Source organism: Oncorhynchus nerka, linkage group LG24, assembly GCF_034236695.1.
Source record: "Oncorhynchus nerka isolate Pitt River linkage group LG24, Oner_Uvic_2.0, whole genome shotgun sequence".
Taxonomy (NCBI): domain Eukaryota; kingdom Metazoa; phylum Chordata; class Actinopteri; order Salmoniformes; family Salmonidae; genus Oncorhynchus; species Oncorhynchus nerka.
Genome location: NC_088419.1, coordinates 27770284 through 27784341, shown reverse-complemented (window position 1 = coordinate 27784341; position 14058 = coordinate 27770284). Strand labels below are relative to the sequence as shown.

General features: G+C 44.5%; 1 protein-coding gene across 1 annotated transcript in view; it reads right to left on the bottom strand.

Annotated features, from left to right (window-relative positions):
- aig1 (androgen-induced 1 (H. sapiens)) overlaps window positions 1–14058 on the bottom strand; it is a 77801-nt gene that overhangs the window by 49449 nt on the left and 14294 nt on the right. Inside the window, exon 3 of the mRNA XM_065009433.1 lies at window positions 10767–10868. Coding sequence (XP_064865505.1) covers window positions 10767–10868 — 102 coding nt within the window. The remainder of the gene's footprint in view (window positions 1–10766; window positions 10869–14058) is intronic.

The window sequence follows — 14058 nt, the reverse complement described above, 5'->3', positions numbered from 1 at the left end:
TAATAACAGCCAGATCCCATCTGTCACTTTGCAGCTTTTCTAAAAGGCTGCAGGTAGTTAGCGTGTAAAAGATAAGACTTACATGACTATGTGACGGCAGGCCGAGAAAACATCAACAAGCAGTGGAAGATGAAGCAACCTGAGGTCAGTGGGGCAGGTTGTTTCCATGGAGTGGACCAGTGACAGACATGCTCAGTCAGGTTATAACCAGTGTTATGCACTCTCAAGTACCCTGGTGTCTACTGAAGCACAATGATTGCACCCAGCTACCTTTAATACCGCCACCGGGAATAGTAGACTGCTATCCAGAGAGATGAATTGCTGCGCTGCCATCTCGGTCACACCTAACACTATATATAAGAAGTCCCCCCAAAAAGAGTTACATATCTGCATTGTGACATTACATAGGGAATTCCGTGGGACTACCCTGAGTGATTGGTGTAGCCATCAGATAATGTGGGGAACACTAGGCCCTATAACAGGTCGAAATTATGTCAAGGTACAAATGTAGGAGGACCCACAACTGCCTTTGATGCCTGCAATAAAACGGTATCATGTCAGCCAATAAACGCTCCTTCATGTAGCCATGTACCAGGTAGCTACCTGGGCAATTCCCACCAGGGGGCAATCTTATTACAGCCACCTATATCTTCCCTAGACTGTACCTGTGGTGTTTTATCAGTCCAAGACATAGGAAGCTGCACAGTGTTTAGAACCTGGGTCTTGCCTTTAACAGGATGATGTAAGTGGGAGTTGCAGTGCTGTAACCATGGCGGAGCCTGGTTGACAGTGGGCTACACCTAGCCATGCCTTTCTCATTATGGATGGGGTGTTCGTCTCATCTGTGTTTTGCGTTCTTGAGACTGCGCCAAAAACATCTCTGCATCCAAATGTACAGTATGCAATGTGAAGTGCATAAGAGTTCTGAAAACAGTCGACTTACACAAACACATCTGTTTCTTATAGTACAAGTGTCTTATCCTTGGTCTGGGTAATACCATTGGTTGAACTTACACAGTGTGTTAACTCCAAAGATGTAGCTCCTCAGATGTTGGTAAACCAAACATGTCATTATCAAGAATGTGGACACCATTAGAGTGCATTGGAAGCCGCAATCATCCCAGCAGTATATTGGATGGGACGTTGATCGATTGTGGCCATACTGACAGAGACCTCTACTTTCACAAGAGTTACAGTAGGGACTGTAAAGACTTACTTTAAATGGCCATCTCCACTGTCCCACAGTCTAAACAAACCCCAAAGTCACAGCAGAAGTGTACAGTTACACACAATCTTCTCCTCTGCAAAGGGTCCATTCCACATTTGTCTGTGGGCACTGCTATTTTCCACTCTTAATGACTGCCCACAAATCCAGCACAAGGAATTGGACTTAAATGCCACAAACAGTTCAGAGACAGTTTAGGAGGCAGTCTGCAGAGTTGACAGACTCTTCAGTCCTGTCACTCTCTGTAAGACACTGTACTAACTTCAAAACTAAGAGACGGAGTCAGGGAGAAAATATAGTATTATACTGTATATAGAGATTCACATCTGGGAAAAGAGTACCACAATATGAGTCATAATACCCATAAAACCTAGCGTTCGAAGAAGGAAATGGTTCCAATCATTTTTCCACCACTAATTTTTCCCATAGGGGATTTTAGAATAAGGGCTATGTTTGGTGTAGGCTTACCCTGTCGTGACGTTTTGATAACCGTGTCAATCTCTCTAGGACTGTCACTGATTCCCCCGGTACTGCTGCTCATTCCATGCCCCAGTTCCGGAGGTCTACGTCACCGGCCTCCAGGCGTCACTGAACTGTCTCATTACGCACACCTGATTCCCATTCCCCCTGATTAGTAATTGTATATATGTGCCCTCTGTTCTCCATTGTCCTGGTCGTTTATTGTTCCCATGTCCGTTGGTCTTGTGAGTACCTGTGCTTTGTTGTTTCGGCTTTCGTGCCGCGTGTATTGTGCACTTGTTATTACGGGTCTCGTCCTGTGTATTGTTATTACGGGTCTCGTCCCGTGTATTTTTGTGCACTTGTTATTACGGGTCTCGTCCCATGCATTGTTGTGCACTTGTAATTATGGGTCTCGTCCCGTGTATTGTTATTATGTGTCTCGTCCCGTGTATTGTTATTACGGGTCTCGTCCCGTGTATTGTTATTACGGGTCTCGTCCCGTGTATTGTTATTACGGGTCTCGTCCCGTGTATTGTTATTACGGGTCTCGTCCCGTGTATTGTTATTACGGGTCTCGTCCCGTGTATTGTTATTACGGGTCTCGTCCCGTGTATTGTTATTACGGGTCTCGTCCCGTGTATTGTTATTACGGGTCTCGTCCCGTGTATTGTTATTACGTGTCTCGTCCCGTGTATTGTTATTACGTGTCTCGTCCCGTGTATTGTTATTACGTGTCTCGTCCCGTGTATTGTTATTACGGGTCTCGTCCCGTGTATTGTTATTACGTGTCTCGTCCCGTGTATTGTTATTACGTGTCTCGTCCCGTGTATTGTTATTACGGGTCTCGTCCCGTGTATTTATTAGCTCTTTGTAACCTCGCTCTTTGATTGGGTTACATCCCTGTGTTTACACGTGTTTGTTTTGGGCTTCGTCCCCATGCCTTTTCAGGGCATGTTGTATATTTTGGGTGGAGTATAAAAAACCCTATTACAAATTCCTGCGCCTGTCTCCAATCATTTATACAACGTGACATGGACATGGTGACTTTTATCAATATATTTGCCTGTATTTACCCCCCAAAAATGCAATGCTAATTAGCTGCTAATATGGCTATCATAAAGAACTACAAATGCCATGATGGTCTGAACGAGACTGTCGAGTCGAGGCAAAGGTAAGAATCTCTGGATTAACTACCTAAAATTAGCTAAATTTAGTAATGAATGAATTGGCTACATTTCTTTCAATATACAATTTTGTGAACTGTCTTGTGTAAGTTTTAAATTGACACAAAACCTGTTAGCAAAGATGTCAGCTAGAGACACTGCATTTGAGGCTGCATTTATTGTAGCTGGGGATTTTAACAAAGCAAATTTGAGAACAAGTCTATCTAAATTCTTACAGCATATTGATTGAGCTACGTGCATGCATAATACCCTCGACCACTGCTACTCTAACTTCCGTGATGCATACAAAGCCTTCCAACACCCTCCCTTCGGAAAATCCGACCACGACGACATCTTACTCCTTCCGTCTTAAAGGCACAAAATCAAACAGGATGTACCAGTGATGAGAACCATTCAACGCTGGTCCGACTAATCGGAAGCCACGCTTCAAGATTGTTTTAATCCGGTGGACTGGAATATGTTCCGGTCAGCCTCAGAGAACAACACTGACCTATACGCTGACTCTGTGAGTGCGTTTATAAAGAAGTGCATTCGAGATGTTGTACCCACTGTGACTAGTAGAACCTACCCTAACCAGAAACAGTGGATGGATGGCGGCATTCACGCATTTAGTGCGATCCACCGCATTTAACCATGGAAAGAGGTCTGGGAATATGTCTGAATATAAACAGTGTAGCTATTCCCTCCGCAAGGCAATCAAACAAGCAAAATTACAGTACAGCGACAAGGTCGAGTCCCAATTCAATGGCTCAGACATGATACATATGTAGCAGGGTTTACAGGAAATCCCGGACTACAAAAAAAAATCTAGCCACGTCACGGACACAGACGTCACGCTTCCAGACAAACTAAACACCTTCTTTGCCCGCTTTGAGGGTAATACAGTGCCACCGCCGCGGCCCGCTAACAAGGACTGCACCCCCCTCTCCTTCTCTGTGGCTGACGCGAGTAAAACATTTAAACGTGTTAACCCTCGCAAGGCCGCTGGCCCAGACGGCATCCCTAGCCGTGTCCTCAAAGCATGCGCAGACCAGCTGGCTGGTGTGTTTACGGACATATTCATTCAATCCCTATCCCAGTCTGTTGTCCCCACATGCTTCAAGATGGCTACCATTCTTCCTGTACCCAAGAAGGCAAAGATAACTCAACTAAATGACTACCGCCCCGTAGCACTCACTTCTGTCATCATGAAGTGCATTGAGAGACTATTCAAGGATCATATCACCTCCACCTTACCGGCCACCCTAGACCCACATCAGTTTGCATACCACCCCAACAGGACCAGAGACGACGCAATTGCCATCACACTGCACACTGCCCTATCCCATCTGGACAAAAGGAATATCTAAGAATGTAAGAATGCTGTTCATTGACTACAGCTCAGCATTCAACACCATAGAACCCTCCAAGCTCATCATCAAGCTGGAGGCCCTGGGTCTCAATCCTTCCCTGTGCAATTGGGTCCTAGACTTTGACGGGCCTCCCCCAGGTGTTGAAGGTAGGAAACAGCATCTCCACTTCACTGACCCTTAACACTGAGGCCCCACAAGGGTGCGTGCTCAGCCCCCTCCTGTACTTCCTGTTCACCCACGACTGCGTGGCCATGCACGCCTCCAACTCAATCATCAAGATTGCGGACGACACAACAGTAGTGGGCTTGATTACCAACAACGACAAGAGCCTACAGGGAGGAGGTGTGGGCATTTGGAGTGTGGTGTCAGGAAAACAACCTCTCACTCAACATCAACAAAACAATGGAGATGATCGTAGACTTCAGGAAAGAGGAGAGGGAGCATCCCCCTATCCACATCGAAGGGACAGCAGTGGAGAAAGTGGAAAGTTTTAAGTTTCACAGACAAACTGAAATGGTCCACTCACACAGACAGTGTGGTGAAGAAATCTTCAGGAGGCTGAAGAAATGTGGCTTGTCACCCAAAACCCTGACAAACTTTTACAGCACAATCGAGAGCATCCTGTCAGGCTCTATCACAGCCTGGTATGGCAACTGCACCGCCCTCAACCGCAAGGCTCTCCAGAGGGTGGTGCGGTCTGCACAACGCATCACCGGGGGCAAACTACCTGCCCTTCATGACACCTATGATACCCGATGTCACAGGAAAGCCAAAAAGATCATCAAGGACATCAACCACCCGAGCCACTGCCTGTTCACCCCGCTACCATCCAGAAGGCAAGGTCAGTACAGGTGCGTCAAAGCTGGGACCGAGAGACTGAAAAGCTTCTATCTCAAGGCCATCAGACTGCTTAACAGAAATCACTAACTCAGAGAGGCTGCTGCCTACATTGAGACCCAATCACTGGTCACTTTAATAAATAGATCATGAGTCACTTTATACAATGCACTCTAAATAATGCCACTTTAATAATGTTTACATATCTTACATTACTCATGTCACATGTACAGTTGAAGTTGGAAGTTTACATACACTTAGGTTGGAGTCATGAAAACTTGTTTTTGAACCACTCCACAAATGTATTGTTAGCAAACTATAGTTTTGGCAAGTCTGGTAGGACATCTACTTTGTGCATGACATCTACTTTGTGCATTTTTCGAACAATTGTTTACAGACAGATTATTTCACTTATAATTCACTGTATCACAATTCCAGTGGGTCAGCAGTTTACATACACTAAGTTGACTGTGCCTTACAGCTTGGAAAATTCCAGAAAATTATGTCATGGCTTTAGATGCTTCTGATGGGCTAATTGACATAATCTGAGTCAATTGGAGCTGTACCTGTGGATGTATTTCAAGGTCTACCTTCAAACTCAGTGCCTCTTTGCTTGACATCATAGAAAAATCAAAAGAAATCAGCCAAGACATCAGAAAAAAATTGTAGACCTCCACAAGTCTGGTTCATCATTGGGAGAAATTTCCAAACGCCTTAAGGTACCACGTTCATCTGTACAAACAATAGTACGCAAGTATAAACATCATGGGACCACGCAGCCATCATACCGCTCAGGAAGGAGACACGTTCTGTCTCCTAGAGATGAACGTACTTTGGTGCGAAAAGTGCAAATCAATCCTAGAACAACAGAAAAGGACCTTGTGAAGATGCTGGAGGAAACCGGTGCAAAAAGTATTGATCTAGAGCCACAGTAAAACGAGTCCTATATCGACATAACCTGAAAGCCTGCTCAGCAAGGAAGAAGCCACTGCTCTGAAACCATCATAAAAAAGCCCGACTACGGTTTGCAACTGCACATGGGGACAAAGATGGTACTTTTTGGATAAATGTACTCTGGTCTGATGAAACAAAAATAGAGCTGTTTGGCCATAATGACCATTGTTAAGTTTGGAAGGAAAAGGGGGAGGGGGGCAAGCCGAAGACCACCATCCCAACCGTGAAGCACGGGGTTGGCAGCATCATATTGTGGGGTTGCTTTGCTGCAGGAGGGACTGGTGTACTTCACAAAATAGATGGCATCATGAGGAAAATAATTATGTGAATAAATTGAAGCAATATCTCAAGACATCAGTCAGGAAGTTAAAGCTTGGTTGCAAATGGGTCTTCCAAATGGATAATGACCCCAAGCATACTTCCAAAGTTGTGGCAAAATGGCTTAAGGACAACAAAGTCAAGGTTTTGGAGTGGCCATCATAAAGCCCTGACCTCAATACTATAGAAAATGTGTGGGCAGCACTGAAAAAGCGTGTGCAAGCAAGGAGGCCTACAAACCTAACTCAGTTACACCAGCTCTATCAGGAGGAATGGGCCAAAATTCACCCAACTTATTGTGGGAAGCTTGTGGAAGGCTACCCGAAATGTTTGACCCAAGTTAAACAATTTAAAGGCAATGCTACTAAATACTAATTTAGTGTATATAAGACCCACTGGGAATGTGATGAAAGAAATAAAAGCTGAAATAAATTATTCTCTCTACTATTATTCTGACATTTCACATTCTTAAAATAAAGCCTAAGACAGGGATTTTTGAAATGTCAGAAATATCAGGAATTGTGAAAAACTGAGTTCAAATGTATTTGGCTAAGGTGTATGTAAACCTCCGACTTCATCTGGATATACTGTATTTTATACCATCTATTGCACCTTCACCATTGCTCATCCATATATTTACATGTACATATTCTCATTCACCCCTTTAGATATGTGTGTATTAGGTAGTTGTTGGGGAATTGTTAGATTACTTGTTAGATATTACTATTAGATATTATTGTTAGATATTACTGCACTGTCGGAACTAGAAGCATAAGCATTTCGCTACACTCGCATTAACATCTGCTAACCATGTGTATGTGACAAATAAAATCTGATTTGATTTTGAGATGACGTGCTGGAGCTTGGAGTCTTGCATCATGTCTACTTTGATGCTAATTAGCATGTTTGGGTTCTGAGGTAAATAGAGCTGTATATATTGATGAGTCACCTTGTCCCAGAGAGATTTACATAGTTATCAAAATGTCACGCCAGTGTAAGCCTACAAGAAACACAGCCCTTATTTTAAGTGTTTTTAAAATCCCCCTGTGGGAAAAATGAATGTGGAGAAACAATTGGAACCATTTCCCTGTTTCACCGCTACGTTTTATGGGTATGACACCTCCACTGTGGGGCTCCATGAGGAGGTGATATTGTTACAACCATCTGTGATGAAAACTTAATAATAATCCAAATACATTTCCACGTAGGTAATTAAATACACATGACAAAAGAACATAGAGAGGGAACACAACAAAGTAAAAGAGAAGGAACATGAATAGTTGATGTGGGGGAATCAGAGGACTGCTCTTATGGAAAGGGTGCTGTGGTGTATCACATTGTCCCCTGGCTTTACACTTGGCAGCGCAACTAAAGGCCTGGCTGAGACGTAGGGGGTGTTTACCAGGGATAATCAGTCATAAAGACCCCAGCGCACAATGAGGTCCATCTCAAGGCACAGTGTCATTTAAACGTCCCCTGAACCGACCTGCTGAATGAAATATAAGCATGCCCTGACAGAGAGGGAGAGAGAGGCTTTCTGCGAACGCCACAGGGGCCCAACAAGAATAGAATACCTCCAACTTGTCTGTTTCTCTCAATCTTCCACTTGTTTTGTTGGTTTCTGACTCTTGTTGTTATTGTGAACCGGGACATTGGTAGCCAGCTGGCGCCAGCCCTACATATGTATCCTTCCGGGGAAATGTCAAAATGTTTACTTGCAGCATTGACATGCATTGAGCTGCTTTGAACCTGGACTGTTCGCGGTGAGAGATGTCTGGAATGAACATTACAGTACAGAGACAGTCCTCTCTCAGCAGCCCACTTATAACATAGTGAAGACTTGGATTATTGTTGAAGCGAGTTTGACGCAGGTGGAACTCGGTGGAACTCTCACAGAGAATCCGCAATGCCTAACTGTTTAAGTGGCGATGAAGTGACTCTGCCCTAATTGTCACAGTCACATTAAGGGAAGCCTGTTAAGCTTGCCGAACATGCAGCACCGGGAATTGACAACATCAAAACATGTGCTGAGGGAAACTGTTCCGTATATTCCCACTTTGGTGACAAATGCTCTAGAATTCACACTGGTTTATTGTCTCTTCCTTTGTGTATCTTCTGGAAGGCAAATCACTTGATGGCAGATTTACACTTTCCGTGGCACACTTTTGAAGTCTCTCTTTACTTTGTGAACTTGAAAGGAATATTCAGGGCGGGATATTCTGCATAAATTAATGGAACGTTACTAGGACATTCAGTGGGATATCACTTTGACAGTACTACATGCTATACTAACAGCATTGTAATCAGAGTCCTCCTTACACAGTCTATAAAACATTATTGTCTTCTCTTTGTGCCTTCCCTGAATAACGTTATCTCTAGGGCTGTGTGCAGCAGTGCACTGTGTCAGGGACTGTGTGAGGATGGTCTGTTGTATCTCCCACACTGAGGGAAAGGTGTGACCAGGTTTCTATCAACACCTCTCTCCCCTGCATCGCTCTGTGTGCATCAAGGCTTCATTGTGTGGTAGACAGGGTGCAAAATAATTCCTGCCTGCCTTCCTTTCCTCTGTTACAACCTGCTGCCTGTTTGCCTGCGTATTTGAATTTTCAACCAGCAGCCCTGTGATATGCAGTGTGATGAGGCGATAGATATATAGGGCTGAACTAGGCCAGGCTCTCTTGCTCTGTAGTGAACTGTAATAGCAGACACAGGCCAGGCCAGACTGCCAAACAGTAACAGGGTCCGGTCACTCCCTCCTAACACAGAAGGGAGCGGGAGACAGTTGCCGTGGCAGCGGGGGTAAACAAACAAATGCGGTACCATGGAATGTGGCAAAATATTTACTATGGAGTAACTCTGCTGCTGCAGTCGTCACCCGTCCAGTGCTCACATATCTGGAAGGTTTGCATATTATGAATTGTTTTCAGCTGTTGGACCCGTTGTGGTTATTTCCTGGGGTTGGCCCTTAGCAACATGGTTAGCAGGACTGGAGGCCAGGCCACTTTCTGTGAGTGTGTCTGTTCTGGGTTGGACAGGGTCATGTTGGTCCACATGATTGTTGAGGCGCTGGGTAACATCTCGTCCTGATTTGCGGAATCATGATCATGGATCTGTTTATGTTTGATCCGAGCAATTGGGACTTGAATTGACCGTAGCAACCCAGATTCCAACACACACAACAAACAACACTCCTGGCTGCTGTGGATATGGTTCAGTGTAATAAGCTTGAGGATATGAGTCTGGCACTTTTGCATAGCGCCACTTGAAAATGATCTGATTTATCTCTCACGTGATCTCTACTGAATGGAAAGGTTGCATATCCATAGTTGCAATCTAAACAAGGCATTGTTCCACGGTTTGACTGAAAAAAGGTATGCTGATATTCGGTAGTATGGCCCATTAAACACCATTTAATATCATCTGTGACGCTTTGGACATTTGCATAAACTCCAGCCCAAATTGCATACACAGACTTTATCATTGCTTACGCAGTCTATGTGAACACAGTTATTGTTACGTAGCAACCAGTCTGTGTACTATTATTGGTTCGCTAGGCACGACACAGACTACTACAATATGTCGCATCCATTAAGACATCCATTGATTGAGACGTATTTACCTTACATACACTGTCTATGCACACAGCTGGAGGCTTGACTCTTGTTGTAGGAATGGGATGTGATTGTAGGAATTGGATGACACACACACACACACACACACACACACACACACACACACACACACACACACACACACACACACACACACACACACACACACACACACACACACACACACACACACACACACACAGTGAACACAGCCATCAATCACCAGTCTCACCTGCTAGAATAACAAGCCTATCATTTAATTGTGCCAGCAGGAGGGCTTCAGTTCCATCTGATTGATATCAGCAGTTGAAAAACCTCTTCCCATTGTTTTGAATGCTGACGTCAATATGACCATAGAGAAGGTTTGTTCTTATTGAGGAGAACAAAATGGGCCTCGCTACTTGTCTGCTATTATAGGAAGCGTTTAGGCACCATTAGCTGCCCATTGTCCACTGTGACTAATGTCTGGGGCTCCAGATATGCTCTCAAATGTCTATTTATTTACTGAGTGGGTTCTCAAATAGTGATGGGAAAATGCTTATGGCCTATAATAAATACCTCAACTGGAGTAACTGTTCGTATTAACTGTGATAAATGATTATGTTAAATGACAAATATGACCACATAGACGTGTGGTGGGTGAAACAACATTTATCTTTGGGACTAAATAACATTTGTCTTTTTGACAAAAATGTATGCATAACCATTATCTTATTCTAGCTCTTTTTTTCTTCTAGACACCCTGTACTAGCCATACTAAATAATGTAACAGAGTAATGCTATGACAGGCCTGGGAACTGTATAGCAGACAGACAGTACTCACCATGCCGTGGTTGAGCCACTGGGGTATGAAGTTGTCCAGCAGTCTGGGGTACACCAGGTCTCTGTCATACAAGTACAGGGTCCAGAACATGGTCACCACAAACTGCAGAGAGACAGGGACATAGGAGACATAGTGAGGACATAGGAGAAATAGTGAGGACATAGGAGCTATAGTGAGAACATAGGAGGCATAGTGAGGACATAGGACTAATTCAAAGTTAAACTTCACTGCACTTGGCATAGATATATTTGTTGGTAAGTTCATGTTTTGTGCTGGAAATACTAGGTTGGTATATTGTGTAACGTGAGGTTGTGGTAGTCTATAAATATATATATATATATATAGTCTATAATATATATGTGACACACGTACCATTACACACCCAAACGTACAGCAAATTGAGCCATGTCATAGGACACACCATCCAGCCTCGAGAAGCTATGGGCCCAGGGGATCAAATAACCATGAATGTTTACATGCTGCCCATGTTATGCCAAGAAAATATAGTTCAACCTATCCAAAGGGTAGATTTTTAAAAAGTACGGTAAATTGTGTTTTCAGCTCTAAGTCTTCATATTATATTATCATGTCATATTTTTCAGACAAGATAAATACGTCTGTAATTTAAATGGCAATGCAATGGTCTATTTGTATTTTCCAGACCATATCCGCCTGCGTTTTACACCCTCTGGAGGCGCGGTATCCCTCAGGTCATCATGTACCCAGGAAATCCCCTGGTTCTGTTGTGGCCCTTCTCTTCCCTGTCTCTCCATGAGGTTTCCTGCTTGGCCTGACCTGGCCCGGGTTGAGCTTGGCCCAGCCACCCCCACAGTCTGTTCATTTGAGGACAGTCCTGGAGCGCAGAGATGTCAGCCTCTGACCTGAGCACTAGCTATCTCCTCTATCCATTCCTCCTTCAAAGGCAGGCTGCCTGGCACTCTCATACTAACAACGAGGCGAGCTAGCGCTAAAGCCCACCATGCAGCCGTGAGGTGAAGCGGAGCGACAGTTCTGGGCTAATGTTTTCATATCAGCATACCATAATTAATCCCTAAGAGCTGACTTCTTCTCCTTTCCTTGTCTCTTATCCCGACGCTTCTCCACAAGCCCTGTATGCCCCCTGTAGGAAGGACAGTAGTCAGCTTGTGAGGATATCAAACGCACTGCAAAAACAAGCATGTTACTGTCGAGTGTAGAGGCTTTGAAAGGGTCTATTTGAAGTTCCAGCTCCATGGAGTGGAGCAGCTTCCTCGGTGAACGGATTCCAGTTCTGCCCGTAATCTCTTTGATCCAGACAGTTCTAACTGCTCCCGACCATACCCAACTACCCAACCTATTAGCATTAATCAACCTCGATTAGTGATGTGACAGAATCCTGTTTTGCTTCGTATTCTCACAGTATTTAACTGGATCTCTGTTTTCCAGTAAGTTTCCAATGACTTGCCGCTGTAGCCAAATAAACAGGCTGCGTTACAAGGCCACGGCAGGCAGGCCTGCTGAATGGAGAGCATTGACACTGAGGGAGCAGCTTATTAAAGCCCCTCGAAAGCGAGAAACAGCATTTCTTATTTCCTCTCCGAGGTGCAGAGTGCGAGTAAATGGACTCGGTCTGAGACAGGTAGTTTATTTAGACATTTCACATTTCCACACCCTCAGCCTTTTTAGCTGCGTGGGCTCCATGTCATCGGGCCCGTAGGGAAACCACACCTGGCCCTGTCAGGGGCCTTCAAGCCTGTCCAGGAGCCAAACCATCCGCAGCCCAGTTAGGTGGATGGAATTACCTGGCCTACCATCTGCGCCTCAGACGGATGCATGTGAGATGCCCCTGATATTGTGCCCTGATGGCACGCTCTCCTCTTTCATCACGTGGAGAGGTGGGAAGAATGAAGGGGTGCGCTGCACCCTGCCAGGGATGCATTCATACCCGACCAATCCAGGGAGAATACACACACACACACACACACACTAGAGCACTAGAACAGTCTAGAGATACACGTATATTATCATTACCAAACATCATCGTCGACTGGGGCTCATTTTTCCCGGCATTAGCCGCGACACTAATGACATCCATTGTGTGGTGTGTAAACTGAACTTCATGGCCAACTCTCAGACAGGGGCCAGTGCCAAGTGGCTCATCATATAGCAGCCTGCACTGCTCTGTGATGGTGACGCTAGTAACTGGCCGCTGGTTTTTAGGAGGACACCTGAGGAGCAGCACGTGGTCTCACTCTCTGCTCTGCTTCTGTATTGACTCATGTCTTACAGCCTACCCTTATAAAAAAAACACACGTGAAATCGCATTTTCACGTGAAATAGCGGTTTTCACATGTTGAGGTTAAATTTAAATTTGTTTTCACCTCACACAATTGCAGTTGCACATGTGAAAACAGTTTCATATGTAAGAGACATCTGCATTTGAAAATATAACTTCCACATATCGAATTGCAAGTTCAGCTGTGGTGGCGAAACAGTGTTATTCTCCTCATGTGAAAAGGTGGTGTTAACATGTTGCAGTAGTAGCAGTGTTTTCACATATATATTTACTAATTCTGTAATGGCGTTCTGTAAAAAGGTAACTTGGCCTACCTGAGTATAAGCAAACAAGAACACGTTCACCCAGAGGCGGCGTTCCTAGTAGCCGGGGACTTTAATGCAGGGAAACTTAAATCTGTTTTACCAAATTTCTATCAGCATGTTAAAAGTGCAACCAGAGGGGGAAAAAACATTGGACCACCTTTACTCCACACACAGAGACCCATACAAAGCTCTCCCTCACCCTCCATTTGGCAAATCTGACCATAATTCTATTCTCCTGATTTCTGCTTACAAGCTAAAATTAAAGTAGGAAGCGCCAGTAACTAGATCAATAAAAAAGAGGTCAGATGAAGCAGATGCTAAGCTACAGGACTGTTTTGCTAGTATGGACTGGAATATGTTCCTGGGTTCCTCCGATGGCATTTGAGGAGTACACCACATCAATCATTGGCTTCATCAATAAGTGCATCGATGACGTCGTCCCCACTGTGACCGTACGTACATACCCCAACCAGAAGCCATGGATTACAGGCAACATCCGTACTGAGCTAAAGGCTAGAGCTGCCGCTTTCAAGGAGTGGGACTCTAACCCGGAAGCTTGTAAGAAATCCCACTATGCACTCCGATAAACCATCAAACAGGCAAAGCGTCAATACAGGACTAAGATCGAATCGTATTACACCGGCTCTGACGCTCGTCAGATGTGGCAGGGCTTGCAAACTATTACAGACTACAAAGGGAAGCACAGCCGAGA